This window comes from Macrobrachium nipponense, chromosome 21 (genome assembly GCF_015104395.2).
Source record: "Macrobrachium nipponense isolate FS-2020 chromosome 21, ASM1510439v2, whole genome shotgun sequence".
Classification (NCBI taxonomy): Eukaryota; Metazoa; Arthropoda; class Malacostraca; order Decapoda; family Palaemonidae; genus Macrobrachium; species Macrobrachium nipponense.
This window is the reverse complement of record NC_087212.1, coordinates 74030856-74049862: the sequence shown is the minus strand read 5'-3', so window position 1 is coordinate 74049862 and position 19007 is coordinate 74030856. Positions and strand designations below refer to the sequence as shown.

Below are 19007 nucleotides of genomic sequence, written 5' to 3'. Positions count from 1 at the left end.
AGGAGTCCGTTCCCACTGCTGGTAAGAAACCGAAGAAGGCTGGTAAGAGGTTCCAGCCATATAAAAAAACTCCAGCGAACAGCAGCAATTTGTGCAGGCGGTCCCGGTTACCCAACAAGGACAACCTGCTAGTTCAAAGCAGAATCAGCCTATCCTCCTGTTGTCCCCTCAATCTCAGCCATCCACCTCCTACGCTATCTCGCCGGCCTTCAACCCTGCATATGAGGCTCAAGGCTACAATCAGCCGAGAGGTAGGGCGAGAGGTTACTTTCGTCAGCGTGGCGGGCAGGAAGGGCGACAAGGAGCAGGCAGTTCAGAGGAGGGCGTGGTGGCCAACCCGCCCATCAACAATGAGGCTCCCAGGTAGGAGGGAGGCTGTTTCCTCTTCCGCCACAGGTGGGGGTTCAGCAATTGGGCACAGAGCATAGTGTCCAAAGGATTGGGCTGGAGTTGGATCAAAGATCCTCCTCCAATCAAATCATTCCACCAGATACCGTCAAAGGAATTGACAGATTACGCGGAAGAAACTCCTTCAGAAAGGAGCTATTGCGAGAGTCAAGCATCTAAAATTTCAAGGTCGCTTATTCAGCATGCCAAAGAAAAGGCTCAACAAAAGAAGGGTAATCTTAGACTTGTCAAAGCTCAACTCTTTCATTCGTTGCGACAAGTTCAAGATGCTTACCCTCTCGCAAGTAAGGACCTTAGTTCCGCGTGGAGCCGTCACATGCTCCATCGATCTTACAGACGCATACTATCATATCCCTATAGCCAGGCACTTCCGCCCATTCCTAGGATTCAGGCTAGGAATCAAACATTCTCATTCAAAGTGATGCCTTCGGTCTGAATGTAGCCCCCAGGGTATTCACAAAAATAGCAGAAGTGGTTGTTCAACAATTGAGAGCTCAGGAATCATGGTAGCAGCATACCTCGACGATTGGTTGATCTGGGCACCAACAGTCGAGGAATGTCTCAAAGCCACCAAAAAGGTAGTTCACTTTCTGGAACATCTGGGGTTCCAGATAAACAAAACGAAATCCAGACTTACTCCGGAATCTCGTTTTCAGTGGCTAGGAATCCAATGGGATTTGTCTTCCCCACAATCTGTCAATTTCCAGTGGGCCAAACGGAAGGAAATAGCAAAATCTGTCAGACAATTTCTCAAATGCAAGCAAACGTCAAGAAGAAACCAGGAGAGAATCCCTAGGGTCTCTTCAGTTTGCTTCGGTAACAGATACCTTCCTGAAAGCAAGGCTGAAAGATATAAATCGAATTTGGCGGTCAAGAGCAAAACTCCAAATATCGAGACAAGTTTGTCAGTAATCCCACAGATCCTCCGCAACCAACTACGGCCTTGGTCAAAAGTAAAGAACTAGCCCCAAAGAAAGTAGCCCTTCAATATCCCCTCCCAGTGTTAACCATTCACACGGATGCATCCCTGTCCGGGTGGGGGGGGGGGGGGATACTCTCAGTTCAAACAGGTTCAGGGGACTTGGTCAGTTCAATTTCGCCAGCTCCACATAAACGTGTTTGGAAGCAATGGCAGTATTTCTTACTCTGAAGAGACTGCTTCCCCCGAAGAAGTCTCATCTAAGGCTAGTTTTGGACAGTGCAGTGGTAGTTCATTGCATCAACAGAGGAGGGTCCAAATCCAAGCATGTGAATCATGTCATGATAGCCATCTTTGCATAGCAAACAAACACAAATGGCATCTGTCTGCCACTCACCTGGCAGGAGTAAGGAATGTGATAGCAGACGCCCTGTCCCGGTCAGTTCCTCTGGAATCAGAGTGGTCTCTGGACGACGGGTCATTCCAGTGGGTAAGAGCCGGAGGAGAGCCCAGGTCTCCAAGTGGATCTCTTCGCCTCACAAGCGAACCACAAGCTCCCTTGCTATGTGGCCCCCAACCTGGACCCTCTGGCTTATGCCACGGACGCCCTGTCGTTGGATTGGAATCAGTGGAGGAGAATTTATATTTTTCCTCCAGTGAATCTTCTCTTGAAAGTCCTAAGCAAACTAAGGTCTTTCAAAGGGATAGTAGCTCTGATTGCACCAGGACTGGCCCAAGAGCAACTGGTATCCTCTTCTTCTGGAATTGGGTCTCCGACCTCAACGGATCCCCAATCCCAAGCTATCACAATCAGTACAAATGAGGACTGTGTTCGCTCCTCAGGAATTCTCCAGACCCTAACTTTATGGACTTCATGAAGTTTGCGGCTAATAAAGATGCTGATATTGATCCACAGAATATTCTCTTCCTAGAATCAGATAAGAGAGAGTCAACCATTAGACAATATGACTCAGCTGTTAAAAAATTAGCATCTTTCTTGAGAGAATCGAACACTACAACCATGACAGTTAATTTGGCTATATCCTTTTTCAGATCCTTGTTTGAAAAAGGTTTAGCAGCTAGCACGATTACCACTCATAAATCGGCTTTGAAGAAAAAATCTTTCAAGTAGGTTTTCAGATAGATCTGACTGAATCTTATTTCACATCTATCCCTAAAGCCTGTGCTAGACTTAGACCTTCTCAGAGGCCTACTACAGTTTCATGGTTCTTGAATGATGTCCTCAAACTAGCTTCAGATACTGACAACTCATCTTGTACATTCATAATGCTCCTGAGGAAGACATTATTCTTATTAAGCCTAGCCTCAGGAGTCCAGAATTTCAGAACTGTCGGCTCTATCCAGGGATGCGGGGTCATGTGGAATTCCTCCCATCAGGAGAAGTTCTACTTGCTCCGGATCTAGCTTTTTAGCCAAAATGAGGATCCTCTTGCAAGGTGGGCTCCTTGGAAGGTTATCCCACTTCCACAGGATCCTTCCTCTCTGCCCCAGTGTCAACTCTTAGAGCCTTTCTATCTCGTACTTCTTCAAGATCCTCAGGTGCTCTCTTCATGAGAGAAAAAGGTGGTACTTTGTCAGTGAAAGGTATTAGACAGCAAATCCTTTACTTCATTAAACAAGCCAACCCTGAGTCATTCCCAAAAGCACATGATATCAGGGGAGTAGCCACCTCAATTAATTATTTTCAACATATGAACTTTGAGGATCTTAGAAAGTATACTGGATGGAAATCCCCGACAGTCTTTAAACGGCATTATCTAAAGTCCTTGGAATCTTTAAAGTTTCAGCAGTAGCAGCGGGAAACATTGTTTCCCCTGATACTGTATAGTAGTTGTAGTATAGATCCAGGTCTCCTTTCTACCTATCATCAATCCAACATGCCTCACCCTATCGCCAGGCTACTCGAATATCATAGCCTTAGCCGTTGAATCATATAGTGGATTGTCCCTTAGTTTTTTTGCTAGGACATCCACACTTGTACTGATAATGTCTCCAGTGTACCTACCCTTATTTTATGCTAGGGTAGGACACAATGTGTTTGTATATATTTTGCCATAACTTATATTAATGATGGACTTCAGTGTGCCTACCCTTATTTTATGCTAGGGTAGGACACAATGAGTTGTATATTTGTAAATATGTTAAGTAAATCCCTTTGTTTGTTATATTACATGCATCTCTGTAATTTACTTTAATTACCATTTAAGTACTTTAAGATTACTACGTTCTATTGTTTTACTGTTTCAATATAAGATTGAGTTTAAGTGCTTAGTTTGTATGCTGTAATTGATTTACTTATATTATATCCATCATTTTACACTGCTTTTCATTGTTCCTTTTTTCCCATCTTGTCTGTTTCTCTGGTACTCTTTCATAGGCCGACACGATGGGTGATTGGCTCGTGTCGCCCTATGAAACCCCCCCTTTTTTGTTTTTTGGTTTTGTTCCCCCCCTTGCAGGACAAGATGTTTTTTAGATTAAGGATGTCCGCTAGGGGGCGCTGCTGTCCGTGGCGTCCTATAGTAGTAGTAGTAAGCGGCTGCATCGCCCGTGGTATCGGCTCTCTCTTGGGGGGATTTCTGATTGGAAGTTCTAATTGGTGATTGTCTGTGGTAGTGATCCACAATCGCCCCTATTATCATACCGACACTTCTTTTTAAGAGTGAGCGAGTCAGTTTTACTGACATTTCTTAATTTTGTTTTTCTCTAATTTTAGATTAATTTTACCTAGAAAGAATGATATTAAGGATCCTTTCATAGGGCGACACGAGCCAATCACCCAGAAATAGATTTTTCCTTCGTCAAAATCCCTTATATATAAATGGTAGAGAAATATTATACCCACTTAATGAGAACATATTAAATATACGTATATAGGATCTATTCTTAATTTTTAGTTTACCATTTTTGTAAGAGTTAATATTTTGTTAGAAGGTAAGTAGATCAATAAGATTATGCATACTACTATGAGATTCAGGGCTTCTGTAACACGGTTTTTTTGGCAATAACTTTTTATCTATGCATTTCATAGATATAACGCTTATTCAGAATACACATTATATCTACACACAAATTTTGACTGTATTCTGCATTACGTAGGTTGAATAAATTTGGTACTTATAATGTAAAAGTGACCTTTTTTGAAGACGGGCCAACTTACTCAGAGATAAGGTTTCGAACACATTCGTTACGTAACTTATGACAGCATTCTTCCCTCTTTCTCGATGGATGATTGGCTATACGTAACGAAGGCTATACCTCTGGCAACAATGGCAAAAATTTAAATACAAGCAAAGCAGTACACCTTTAAGAACTCTGAATCCTCTCCACTGATAATTGTCATAATGAACAAGCCAACAAAATATATTAAATAAACACACACTCTGCCATTATTAGTCTAACTCCCAAAATAAGTGTCCTAAGAAATTATAATAATACTTATAGGTCACAATCCAGATTGACAAGATGTAGGGAATAGTTAGTAATTTTTCAAAGACATAGTAGACAAGCTTGATTTGATAACTGCTGTATCCAATGTCAAGCAATTTTTATTTATCGGCTATCTACCTACCTTTATTTTAAACAAAAAAAAAAAAAAAAAAACATAACGGGTATCGTATTTTATTTTGGCTTTAAACCTTCACCAATAATTATCGTCAGAATGATGACGTCATGAGGCTCCACCCACTTTGGCCTCGTTGTAATTCAGGATTACACTGAAGGCTATCATGGACATTGTTGTATTAGAAAATCTAACTTCTGGCTATAAAAACTCATTTCTCGAGTAGTTGTAAGAAGTGCTTTTCTGGGCTTGACCTGTGTCGGCCTGTGAAATGGTTCCTTTGATACTATTTCTGAAGAATAAATATTGCTATTCATCCTAGTGAAAAAAGAAACAATATAATGCCAAGATAAATGGCTCGCTCACTTCTTATGAAAGTGTCGGTATAGTAAGGAGCGAGTGGAATCACTACCAGAGGTCCCTTGCCATTTTTAGCTTCTTCTTTCCTTCGACAAAACCCCGAACTACGGAGGAGCCGTGCTACAGCTCCCGGTCTATACTACTACCGTGAGCGCCTCGACGCCTGAGACGTCATTCCTTTCGATAGCCACGCGTTACAACCAGACGTTAATTTTTTCGGTGCTGTGTTTCGCTCTATTTTTGGATTACCTTTTGGATTATCTTTTATTTCCAAGATGTTTCAGCTTCTGCTTCTAAGTTAAGTACTGTTTGGGGTTACTGATCTCATTTTATGATGATCTTCGTGTTTTATACATATTCGGAGCCTTATCGGCCGGTATGCCCCTCGACCGCTTGGCGGTAAGGGTTATCTCTTTCGGTCTTCCATACCGTTAGGATTTCCCTTTTTCTCAGTACTTTAGATATGGTTAACTTATACATAGTCTCTATATCTTATGCAGTTAGTTTTTTAGGTTAGTCCTCCACGGGGCACGCTCCGACCGCACGTTTCGGACCTTAGTCTAGCTACGCCTTACATTGTTAGGAGTTTTATCAGTCACGATTTGAGAGTCATATCATCTTAATTATTCTGATGTTCTCTCTTTCCTTCTCTAGTTCCTGATTACCATTAATAATATTATAGGTACTAGGTTGGCTAACATACACCATGCTTCGGTATGGCGATTAGCTTCCAGTTATCATTTATTTTACCGTAAGTTAGGCTTTCATACCCCAATTGTCGATTGGTGATTAGCCTGCCCCCCGTTTTCTTGAACTAGAGGTTAAATTAGGCTAACATACCCCTTTCTTCGGATCGGCGATTAGCCTAATTTTCTGTTTGCTTAGCTTCGTGTTCCCCGTGTTAGTCTAGCTTTAAGATATCGCTTTAATTTTATTTGATTGATTATTATAAGTAATCCTATTTATATCAGTGATATTGATGTTGTTCCGACGGTTGGTTCTTCCCCACCTCGTGTCTTTCACCTGGCTGGGAAGACCACCGGTTGATCGCGGTGAGCCACCCGGTTACGGGGTCCCCTCCTGTCCCCCCATTCCCTCCCCCCCTCCATACATTGCCATCCACGTCGAATGGGTGATGACTCGTTTCTCACAGCTAGTGTCCGAGTCTGCATGAGATGGGGTGGGGGGACTCACGGGACTGGTGGGATCTCTCCCCTACTGGTATTCTCACTCGTCATGTGCCTCGGGGGCTCGGGACCTCCTCCCCCCTTCTTCTCCGTCCTTAACTGGCCGCTCAGGGGGAGGGCTCCCCTACCCCACGTTCTTCCCTACCCTTTCCCCATCAGTTCAGTCCGGCAGGTGTCTATCCGCCGCTACCGAACATAGAGAGGGGGTGGGGGGGAGGGAACCACTGGGTTTCCTATCCACTTAGGATAGTTCACACGAGCACTTACTGATATAATGGGTTTTTATTTTGTTTTATTTTGTGTTATTTAATGTTTAGAATCTTTTGCGTTACTCCGGGGTTTTTTTTATTTCCGCCTCTCGTACTATCCCTTTGCTTCGTTAGAAGTTTGACATTGCTCACTCAATATTAATTAACTTCGGGCCATACGGAGAACTCCGGCCCTACGGAGTCTATTTTTAGTCATATGACAAGTGAGCTTAGGCGGAGGCAGACTTTCTTTCCCCCTCGTAACTTTTCTACTAATATTCATACGTAGATCTCTATCTGTCGGTCTTACTCCGGCACCCACGGATAGTTTGCATATATACCACCGGAGGTTGTTTCATTGGTACTCAATGTATCCTTTGACTTACAGATGTTGTGCCAGGAGATTGGGTGCAATGCCATCCTCCAAGACCCGTGCGGCCATATAGTATGCCGTTCTCATGCAGGATGTGCAGTGAAAGTGAGGATTTTATCGTTTGGCATCATGAAGCTTGAACAAACCTGCTACTTGCTAGTAGGAGATGCCTCACTAGTAGTAAGTTTCTTAGCACTTTCTTCATTCATTCGTCACCTGGAATACTTGTTGTTATATTATACCTTTCACATATAAGACATCATATTCATATCAATCTCAACACAACAGACATTCCTCCCTATCCTTTCCCTAACTCTAGACCCTTTTTTACAGGGTTCTGATGAAGAAAAGAAGAAAGCTTTGTCGACTCTCAAAGCTTGGGTAGGGGGTTTTGGCCGGAATTCGAAGGGCCGCCCCTACATTCTTACCAGGATATGGCGACCTAGTATTCCCAGGAGCCAAGAAAGGATCAGTGGTGGCACCGATAGCGGCCGCCCCTTTGCTGGCCGACCTTCAAGTCATGATCTCCCTACAGGAGGGGGATTTCCCAGAGGACGTTGCAGAAGACGTTGCGGCAATGAACCTCGACGTCGAACCCATGGCTATTGACTCCATGGGTACAGGTAAGGGTGTAGTAGGGGCAGCTTCTGTGGGTTCTCAGGGCCCTTTCCTGAATTCCCTTTCTCCATCACCTTCTACTGATCCTTCTACTTCCACTTCTTTCCGGGGCTTCACTGAAGAGCAGCGGTCTGTCCGTCCTAAGGCTACTTCAGTGTATCCCCAAGGCTAAGATGACCGAGGAGGAAACTTAAAAAGTCTATCTCCCCAAGAATTGGTCATCCTGACAGACACTGTAACTCCGGCTCACCACCCCGGATCAGTTAGGTCAAGGGAGGCCTCTTCCTCTGCGTCGAGGTCCCCCCAAAACATAGATCACGTAAGGACGGGCTCAAGTCCCTCTTTTTGATCCCGAATCCTTTTCGGCTAACATTCTGGAGCAGGTGGAGTGATCGTAGGGGGGGGGGGGGCCTTGGTTGACAACAAGGTCGGCTCGGTGCTCTCCAGTTTCTGTTACGTCTTCCGGCCAGTCGATCCAATCGCTGGCGGAACGGCTGGCCCCTCAGGAGAATGCCATCGCCGGGATCCAAACCTCGATCGCGGCAGGTTCCCCTCTATCTGTGCCACCTTCTCCTCTTCCAATGCCAGATTCCAGCCAACTGCCGGAATTCAAGGCGGCCAACCCTTGGAGGATTGCTTCGTATGCCCCGTTTGTCAATGGAATGTTGACAATCGAAGGCATAGGAACTCGAAGGCGTGAGGACTTCGAGTTCCACCCCAGAGACCTTCAACCACCATTCATTGGCTACGTCCGACTAACGGAAGCAGCGATGATGAGAGAGGACAAGGTTCCCAAGGAAACAGTGATCCTTCCGAGGGAACAGGCACAGCAGACTCTAATGAGAAGTCTGGAAGAATGGGGGTGTGAAACACCCGCATCACAGCCTTTAGGAGTCCTTTCACCATTTTTACTCCGGTGGAAGGGACTCCGCTACCACTGACCCTTAAGGTAGTGGAAGCAACCTTTCAGGCCGCCCCCTGAAAGACGAGCACCCCTGCCTCAACTACGAGAGATGGAACCCACCTCTCTCTTAGTCCCAGGCTCCGAGACGTACTTCGAGGGGGGCAGTTCCTACTTTATCAGTAGGAAAACTAAAGGCGGACTGTGCCACCTCTCTCTTTAGTGAGAGACTCCCCAGGTTGTCGGACTCTCTCATCCAGATGGAGTACGACGGCCCCGGACTAGGCTCGCGAGATCCCTTCCTCCATGCACTATGGCGGAGATGACGGCTCTTGTATACCAACAAGAGCCGTTATTTAAAGTTTTGGCTAAAGGTCTGCTGTACACCATGCAGTGTGACCTTTACGACTTCCTCATAGCCAGGAGAAATTGTAGGAAGCACGTTCTGGCGGAAGCTACTATCCGCCTTGAACCGAATAAACTGATTGCTTCCTCAATTTGGGGAACGGACCTCTTTCCAGCACCAGTAGTAGCAGGAAGTCCTTCATGAGGCTTCTAAGGTTAACCAGTGCCTCAAAGTCAGGTGGGGACTGGTAGCAAAGCGGAGGTAGGAATCTTCTGGTCCTAACCCAAGGAACAAGAAGAAACCAAGGAAGTTCTCTCCCTTCCAGCCTTCTCAACAAACGTTGGTTCAGGCAGTCCCAGCATCACAAGGGCAACCATCGTCGAAGGGTCAACAACAATACCTTGTTCTGACCCCTCAGTCCCAGCATCTCAACCCTCTACTTCCTTTGCTGTCTCGCCAGCCTACAATTCCAACTATGAAAGCCAGAACTTTCAGGCTTTCAATAGGTTTTGCGAGAGGCAGCAGAGCAAGAAGGTGCCTCTCGATTCAGAGGATCCGGCAGCGCTGTAACAGAGGAAGAGGTTTCCGAGGAGCAAAGAGGTGGCCGCCCCTCGGCAAACCAGCAGTGAGAGTCCCAAGGTAGGAGGGATGGTCTGTAACCTCTTCCGCCAGCTTGGTGGGGGTTCAGCCCGGTTGGCTAAAAGTATAGTAACAAAGGGACTAGGTTGGAGTTGGCTAGAGGGCCCTCCTCCAACCAACAGATTCTATCAAGCACTCCAACAACGGAATTGGTAGAGTATACCGAAGACCTCCTTCTCAAAGGAGTAGTCTCAAGAGTCAACAATTTAAAATTTCAAGGACGCTTGTTCAGCGTGCCAAAGAAAGACTCGGTAAACCGAAGAATCATCTTAGACCGTTGTTCCCATCTGAACTTATTCATTCATTGGTAACAAGTTCCCAGGATGCTGACCGTGTTTTCGCAGGTACGGACCTTACTTCCCCCTGGGGCCGTCACAACCTCTATAGATCTTACAGATGCCTACTATCATGTTCCCATAGCCAGAACACTTCCGTCCATTCCTAGGCTTCAAACTAGGCACAGATCCATACTCCTTCAAGGTAATGCCATTCGGGCTCAACATAGCCCCCAGGATCTTCACCAAATTGGCGGAAGCAGTAGTGCAAGAGCTAAGGAAACAGGGAATAATGTTAGTGGCTTATCTGGACGCCATTGGCTTATTTGGGCAAAGAACCCCAAAGAATGCAAAGAAGCAACGGTCAGAGTGATCCAAATTCCTGGGGAACATTTAGGTTTTCAAATAAACAAAACCAAGTCCAGACTAACACCGGAATCTCGATTCCAGTGGTTGGGCCTTCAGTGGGACTTACAATCGCACACTCTATCAATTCCGTCGTTGAAAAGGAAAGAAATTGCAAGAGCTACAAACAATTTCTCAAACGACAACAAACATCCAGGAGGTGCCAGGAGAGGATCCTGGGCTCACTCCAGTTTTGCATCAGTCACAGACGTTCTGCTCAGAGCCAAACTCAAAGATATAAACAGAGTATGGCGCTCAAGAGCGAATTGCAGATCAGGGACAAACTAGCCTCTATCCCAGCGATCTTACGGAAACGTCTCCGTCCCTGGACGGAGAGAAAGAACCTTTCAAAAGCAATTCCTCTACAGTTTCCCCCTCCATCATTAGTGATCCACACAGAAGCCTCACTAACAGGGTGGGGAGGATACTCCCAGTACGAAAAAGTTCAAGGAACTTGGTCGTTAACATTCCGCCAGCTACATATCAATGTACTGGAGGCCATGGCAGTATTCCTCACACTGAAACGGCTCCGTCCGCCCAAGAACTCACATTTCAAATTAGTTCTGGACAGTGCAGTAGTAGTACACAGCATCAACAGGGGCGGATCCAAGTCAAGCCACTTGACCATGTCATGATAGCCATCTTTTCTCTGGCAAGCAAAAACAAATGGCACCTGTCAGCCACTCACCTGGCAGGAGTCAAGAACGTAGTAGCAGACGCTCTATTGCGCTCTGCTCAGTTGGAATCGGAGTGGACACTGGACAGGAGTTCATTCAATTGGATCAGTCTACAAGTCCCCAGACTCCAAGTAGACCTCTTCGCCACGGAGTCAAACCACAAACTCCCTTGTTACGTGGCACCCAACCTCGATCCTCTAGCATACGCTACGGGTGCAATGATCCTCGATTGGAACGAATGGAAGAATATTTACCTCTTCCTCCGGTGAACCTTCTCATGAAAGTTTTAGACAAACTCAGGACATTCAAAGGCCAAGTAGCTCTAGTAGCTCCTAACTGGCCCAAGAGCAATTGGTTCCCTCTACTCCTAGAGTTGAGACTCCGACCACTACGGATCCCCAACCCCAAACTAACCCAGTTAGTGCAAACTCAGACTGTGTCCGCTTCCTCAAGAATTCAGAAAACCATAACTTTATGGATTTTCTGAAATTCGCAGCCATGAGGAATGCAGAAATTGATCCCCAGAATATCTCATTCTTGGAATCAGATAAAGAGAATCTACTCTCCGGCAATATGATTCATCTGTCAAGAAACTAGCAGAGTTCCTCAAGTTGTCAAATTCTCAAGTCATGACAACGAACCTAGCCATAACTTTCTTCAGATCATTGTTTGAGAAAGGCTTAGCAGCAAGCACTATCACTACGACCAAATCAGCTCTTAAAAAGATCTTCCAATTTGGTTTTAGTATAGACCTTACGGATTCGTACTTTACGTCCATACCAAAAGCTTGTGCTAGATTAAGACCATCAACGAGACCTAAATCAGTCTCTTGGCTCTTAAATGATGTCCTCAAACTGGCCTCGGACATTAACATTGACTCTTGCAATTATATATCCCTCCTGAGGAAACCCTATTCTTATTAAGTTTAGCCTCCGGAGCTAGAATATCAGAACTGTCAGCTTTATCAAGGGAACCAGGCCACATTGAGTTCCTCCCCTCAGGGAAGTCCTCTATCCCCAGATTGCCATTTTCTAGCCAAAATGAAGACCCATAGGACAGATGGTCCTCGTGGAAAATCCTACCACTACCTCAAGACATTTCCCTTTGTCCTGTCAACTCATTAAGAGCCTACCTAAGCAGAACAACTCTGAAATCTTCAGGCCCATTGTTCATTAGGAAGGAAGGTGGTACATTATCCCTAAAAGGGATCAGGCAAACAAATTTTATACTTCATTAACAGGCCAATCCAGAGTCCTTTCCTCGGGCCCACGATGTTACGGGCGGTGGGCCACATCATAATTATTCCAACACATGAATTTTGACGATCTTAAGAAATATACAGGCTGGAAATCTCCGACAGTTTTCAAACGGCACTACCTAAAACCCTTAGAAGCCCTCAAATTTCCAGCAATGGCAGCTGGAAACACAGTTTCTCCTGATTCTTATTTTTACTATAACTTCTTGTAGCCTTCCCTTCTAGCCTGCCCATTGGCACCCTTACTTAGTTTAGACGCCTCCATGTATTGGGTTACCTTGAGTTTGCTTTTGTTCATCATTCTAATTGGATTCAGTTCCATTCTTTTGTATATATCAACTTATATCCTGTCTTTGCCTAACCTGTATTGTTATTGTTTGTTGTTAGGCTAACTAATTTTTTTTAAGTTAAACCCAACCCGTGTTTTATTTTGGGGCTTATACTTCCCTTAGGGTAAGACTGTAATTTTAGTTGATTATTATACTATTAACCTTACAAGTGTTTAAATTTACCTTCTTAATTTATCTGTACTGTTCCTCAAGCTTGGTGTTTAGCATTCTCTGGTACTATTTCACAGGCTGACACAGGTCAAGCCCAGAAAAGGATTTTGACGAAGGAAAAATCTATTTCTGGGCAAACGACCTGTGTCGCCCTGTGAAACCCCACCCTGTAGTTAGATTATCCTCACCCAGCTTACCCCAAGCTTGGAGGCTATCTTCAGGAATGACGTCTCAGGCGTCGGAGGCGCTCACGGTAGTAGTAGACCGGGAGCTGTAGCACGGCTCCTCCGTAGTTCGGGGTTTTGTCGAAGGAAGAAGCTAAATGGCAAGGGACCTCTGGTAGTGATTCCACTCGCTCCTTACTATACCGACACTTCTATAAGAAATGAGCGAGCCATTTATCTTGGCATTATATTGTTTCTTTTCTCTAGGATGAATAGCAATATTTATTCTTCAGAAATAGTATCAAAGGAACCATTTCACAGTGGGCGACACAGGTCGTTGCCCGAGAAATAAGATTTTTCCTTCGTCAAAAATCCCTTAAGTGTTTTTTTTAATCCTCAGGGATCCCAGTCAGGTTGGCCTAAATGTTTTAATTCATGTATATTAGCTTTGCTATTACTAATTTTTCCGGCACTACTGGCTACAGTAGTATTTTTTTTTTTTTTTAAACTTACACGTTAGCACAGATACCCCACCCACATCTATGTATCATTCCGCCATTCATAAAGTCTTTATACCCAACATGGTCGTACAGACTAAAGAAGATGAAAAAAAAAATTACTATATCGGATGATCCGTTGGTCTGCTGGAGATTTTAGCACATATAAGCTTGTATTTACTTTGGATAAAAATCTTATTTTAACAAAAATAGTTATTTAAAGACTGTTTACATACAACCTCTCTCTCTCTTTCTCTTGGTTGCATAGCGAATAGTTAATGGAAATGTTCGAAATCCTGAATGACATTACAAGTATTATAATCACGTTACGCTAAATACAAATCAGACCATAAACATTGGATTTAAACTAGAAACTGAATAATTACCTATTCAGACTATAGTAAGTATGGCCAAGGGCTTTCTCTTGACTGTATAAAGTTGCAAGTCATAAGACAAATGCAGTTTTGCAACCACGGGGACAATTCCAAATCCTGTTAGCCATTCTTGACTACTATAGGTTTCAGAGCCGATGGAATAAGGTGACAGGATTTCTGTCTAGTGGATGGGCGGGGCAACATTTCGTAAAACGATGTTTACCTTGCTTACGTAATGAATGTTTTTCGACTCTTGGCTCGCAATCATTGGCCATGGCGTCAGCTAGATCATTTTTACTCTATAAAAATTAAAACTATCGGGTTTAGGTTACTGATAATGCTGACAAAATTTGTGCGTAGTTGTAAAATATACATGTCAACTTTCAGCTACCTCCGATGCTTTGATAAGGAGCAAAACCCAAAACACCGTGTTACAGAGGCCCTGAATTTCATAGTTGTACTGTAGTATGCAGTAAGTATCTCACTCCACAAGTAAAGAGAATGCATAAATCATTCTTTAAATATAAACTAACACCCTAAACATATTTTACATCATATAATAGTTTTCAACTAAAATGTAGTAACATACCTGTACAGAGGAAGCCGCACCTCCACCAACTCCTATTCTGTATGCTGGACCACCAATCTTCATAACAAGTAAGCCTGCAAAAAACCTAGATACTAAGCTACAGATTTCACAGAATTACTACCAAATAATCAATTATTGACTGAATGATTTGTCATAGCATCAACACTAAATGAATGAAATGTATGCTGGAAATGTCAGTTACTTTTTATATGAATGCTAAACCATTCTCAAGACTGTCACAAGAGAAAAAATAACTTTTACCATACTACCATTGGTCCCAGGCTTCACACATGCAAGGTTTAATTCATAACTCCTGTATTTAAAAAACTTAAATAGTACATAATTTATTTTTAAAAACCTGACCTCTTTTGGGTGGCAATTTTGAGATCATTTTGTCGTCTAGTGTTCCAATCCCTCCACTAAACATAATGGGTTTAACCCACTCTCTCCGCTCTTGATTATGCTCATCACCTGTGAAAACAAAAGGATTCACCTAAAGTTCATTCACAGTATAGGGAATAAGGTTCTGTATGAATTTTCATGAATAACAATAAAATTAGTGAAAAAACTGCATTACTTACCTATGAAAAGGCCGCAGGAGCGAGCAAAGCCTGCAATCACAGGCTCTCCAAATTTATTACCATAATCTGAAGCTCCATTTGATGCTTCTATAGCAACTTCAAGTGAAGATGCAAAGTTTGGTGGATATGAAACTTCAGGTTCCCATGGGCATAAATTGCCTGAAAAGGTAAAACTAAACTTGTATATTTACAGAAGCTAGAAAAATTGACCTAATCTTCAAGACAAAACTTTAAAAAATGTAGTACACATATTCCATTTATTTCAGTTTCATACCGATGTAACCCAACTAAATCAGTTGACTTATGCCTCTGTAGAATGAACTGCCTGAATGCACACACAAAAGGAAGAACCTGCATTTGGTCATGTATCCCTTTTGACAGTACCTGTAGTAGTAATTGTGGTACAGTGGTCCCGCCGTATTCACAGGGGACGTGTACCAGAGCCCTCCGCAAATACTAGTAAGAACCCGCGAATAGCTGGAACCCTATAAAAACGCTTAAAACAGCCTATTTTGTTAGTTAAAACTCAAGAAAACCCCAGTTATTGGTGGTGGGCCTCGCCTTTGACTAAATAGTACCACTGCAAGACAGCAGTTTCCACAGTTATTGGTGGTGGGCCTCACCTCTGACTTAAAAAGTAAGATGGCAAGGCAGTAATTTCCACAGTTATTGGCGGTGGGCCTCGCCTTTCACTAAAAAGTACGACTGCACTCACCTTTGACTAAAAAGCAAGACTGCCATGGTGGACCTACCTTTGACTAAAAAGTAAAACTGCAAGGCAGCAGTTTATATTGGTGATGGGCCTATCCTTTCACTAAAAGTGGGCTTTGCCTTTTACTAAAAAGTAAGACTGCAAAGCAGCACTTTCCACAGTTATTGGCAGTGGCCCTAGCATTTTACTAAAAAGTAAGACTGCGAGGCAGCAGTTTCCACAGTTATTGGTAGTGGGTCTCGCCTTCTACTAAAAGGTAAGATTGCAAGGCAGAAGTTTCCACAGTTATTGGTAGTGGGCCTCGCCTTTCACTAAAAGGTAAGATTGCAAGGCAGCAGTTTCTATAGTTATTGGTAGTGGCCCTAGCCTTTGACTAAAAAGTACAACAGCAAGGCGACTGTTTCCACAGTTATTGGCAGTTGGCCTCGCCTTTGACTAAATAGTACCACCGAAAGGCAGCAGTTTCCACAGTCATTGGTGGTGGGCCCCACCTTTGACTAAAAAGTAAGACTGCAAGGCAGCAATTTCCACAGTTATTGGCGGTGGGCCTCGCCTTTAACTAAAAAAGGGATTTTGACGAAGGAAAAATCTATTTCTGGGTGATTGGCTCGTGTCGCCCTATGAAAGTATCCTTAATATCATTCTTTCTAGGTAAAATTAGCCTAAAATTACCAGAGAAAAACAAAATTAAGAAAATGTCAGTAAAACTGACTCGCTCACTCTTAAAAAGAAGTGTCGGTATGATAATAGGGGCGAGTGTGGAACACTACCACGAGACAAACACCAATTAGAACTTCCTATCAGAATCCCCCCAAGAGAGAGCTGATACCAACGGGCGATGCAGCCTCTACTACTACTACTAGAGGACGCCACGGACAGCAGCGCCCCTAGCGGTCATCCTTAATTAAAACAGTTAAATACATCTTGTCCTGCAAGGGGGGGAAAACAAACCATAAAAAAGGGGGGGTTTCATAGGGCGACACGAGCCAATCACCCAGAAATAGATTTTTCCTTCGTCAAAATCCCTTTTCTGGGCTCAGCTCGTGTCGGCCTATGAAAGAGTACCAGAGAAACAGACAAGATGGGAAAAAAGGGAACAATGAAAAACAATTTAAAATGATGGATATAATATAAGTAAATCAATTACAGCATACAAATTAAGCACTTAAACTAACTTATATTAAACAGCAAAATAATAGAACGTTAGTAATCTTAAAGTACTTAAAAGGTAATTACAGTAAATTACAGAGATGCATGTAAAATGAGGAAAAAAGGAGATTTACTTAACACAATTATAAAATATACAAACTCATGTGTCCTACCCTAGCACAAAAATAAGGGTAGGTACACTGAAATCCATCATCAATACAATATTCCAAAATATATACAAACACATTGTGACTGAAGTTCATCATAAGTACAAAATGGTGAATATATACAAAGATATTGTGTCCTACCCTAGCATAAAAATAAGGGTAGGTACACTGAAGTACATTAATAGTACAAGTGTGGATGTCCCTAGCAAAAAAATAAGGGACAATCCACTATATGATACAACGGCTAAGGCTATGATGTTGGGTAGCCTGACGATAGGGTGAGGACATGTTGGGCTTGAATTTAGGTAGAAAAGGAGACCTGGATCTATACTACAACTACTAAGCAGTATCAGGGGAAACTATGTTTCCCGCTGCTACTGCTGAAAACTTTAAAGATTCCAAGGACTTTAAATAATGCCGTTTAAAGACTGTCGGGGATTTCCATCCAGTATACTTTCTAAGATCCTCAAAGTTCATATGTTTGGAAATAATTAATTGAGTGGCTACTCCCCTGATATCATGTGCTTTTGGAATGACTCAGGGTTGGCTTGTTTAATGAAGTAAATGGATTTGCTGTCTAATGCCTTTAACTGATAAAGTACCACCTTTTTCTCTCATGAGAGAGCACCTGAGGATCTAGAAGAAGTACGAGATAGAAAGGCTCTAAGAGTTGATACTGGCAGAGAGAAGGATCCTGTGGAAGTGGGAGGTAACCTTCCAAGGAGCCCACCTTGCAAGAGGATCTTCATTTTTGGCTAAGAAGCTACGATCCGGAGCAAGTAAGAACTTCTCCTGATGGGAGGAAATTCCCACATGACCCGCATCTCTGGATAGAGCCGACAGTTCTGAAATTCTAGCTCCTGAGGCTAGGCTTAATAAGAATAATGTCTTCCTCAGGAGCATTATGAATGTACAAGATGAGTTGTCAGTATCTGAAGCTAGTTTAAGGACATCATTTAAGAACCATGAAACTGTAGTAGGCCTCTGAGAAGGTCTAAGTCTAGCACAGGCTTTAGGGATAGATGTGAAGTAAGATTCAGTCAAATCTATCTGAACCTACTTGAAAGATTTTCTTCAAAGCCGATTTATGAGTGGTAATCGTGCTAGCTGCTTAAACCTTTTTCAAACAAGGATCTGAAAAAGGATATAGCCAAATTAACTGTCATGGTTGTAGTGTTCGATTCTCTCAAGAAAGATGCTAATTTTTTTAACAGCTGAGTCATATTGTCTAATGGTTGACTCTCTCTTATCTGATTCTAGGAAGAGAATATTCTGTGGATCAATATTAGCATCTTTATTAGCCGCAAACTTCATGAAGTCCATAAAGTTAGGGTCTGGAGAGTTCCTGAGGAAGCGAACACAGTCCTCATTTGTACTGATTGTGATAGTTTGGGATTGGGGATCCGTTGAGGTCGGAGACCAATTCCAAAAGAAGAGGATACCAGTTGCTCTTGGGCCAGTCCGGTGCAATCAGAGCTACTATCCCTTTGAAAGACCTTAGTTTGTCTAGGACTTTCAAGAGAAGATTCACTGGAGGAAAAACATAAATTCTCCTCCACTGATTCCCAATCCAACGGACAGGGCGTCCGTGGCATAAGCCAGAGGGTCCAGGTTGGGGGCCACATAGCGAGGGAGCTTGTGGTTCGCTTGTGAGGCGAAGAGATCCACTTGGAGACCTGGGACTCTCCGGCTTACCCACTGGAATGACCCGACGTCCAGAGACCACTCTGATTCCAGAGGAACTGACCGGGACAGGGCGTCTGCTATCACATTTCTTACTCCTGCCAGGTGAGTGGCAGACAGATGCCATTTGTGTTTGTTTGCTAATGCAAAAGATGGCTATCATGACATGGTTCACATGCTTGGATTTGGACCCTCCTCTGTTGATGCAATGAACTACCACTGCACTGTCCAAAACTAGCCTTAGATGAGACTTCTTCGGGGGAAGCAGTCTCTTCAGAGTAAGAAATACTGCCATTGCTTCCAACACGTTTATGTGGAGCTGGCGGAATTGAACTGACCAAGTCCCCTGAACCTGTTTGAACTGAGAGTATCCCCCCCACCCGGACAGGGATGCATC

General features: G+C 43.5%; 1 protein-coding gene across 1 annotated transcript in view; it reads right to left on the bottom strand.

The window, feature by feature from the left end:
* LOC135198173 (phosphoribosylformylglycinamidine synthase-like) overlaps window positions 1–19007 on the bottom strand; it is a 210516-nt gene that overhangs the window by 116372 nt on the left and 75137 nt on the right. The window contains 3 exon segments of the mRNA XM_064225692.1: window positions 14319–14392; window positions 14682–14789; window positions 14900–15058. Of these exon segments, the coding sequence (XP_064081762.1) occupies window positions 14319–14392; window positions 14682–14789; window positions 14900–15058 (341 nt within the window).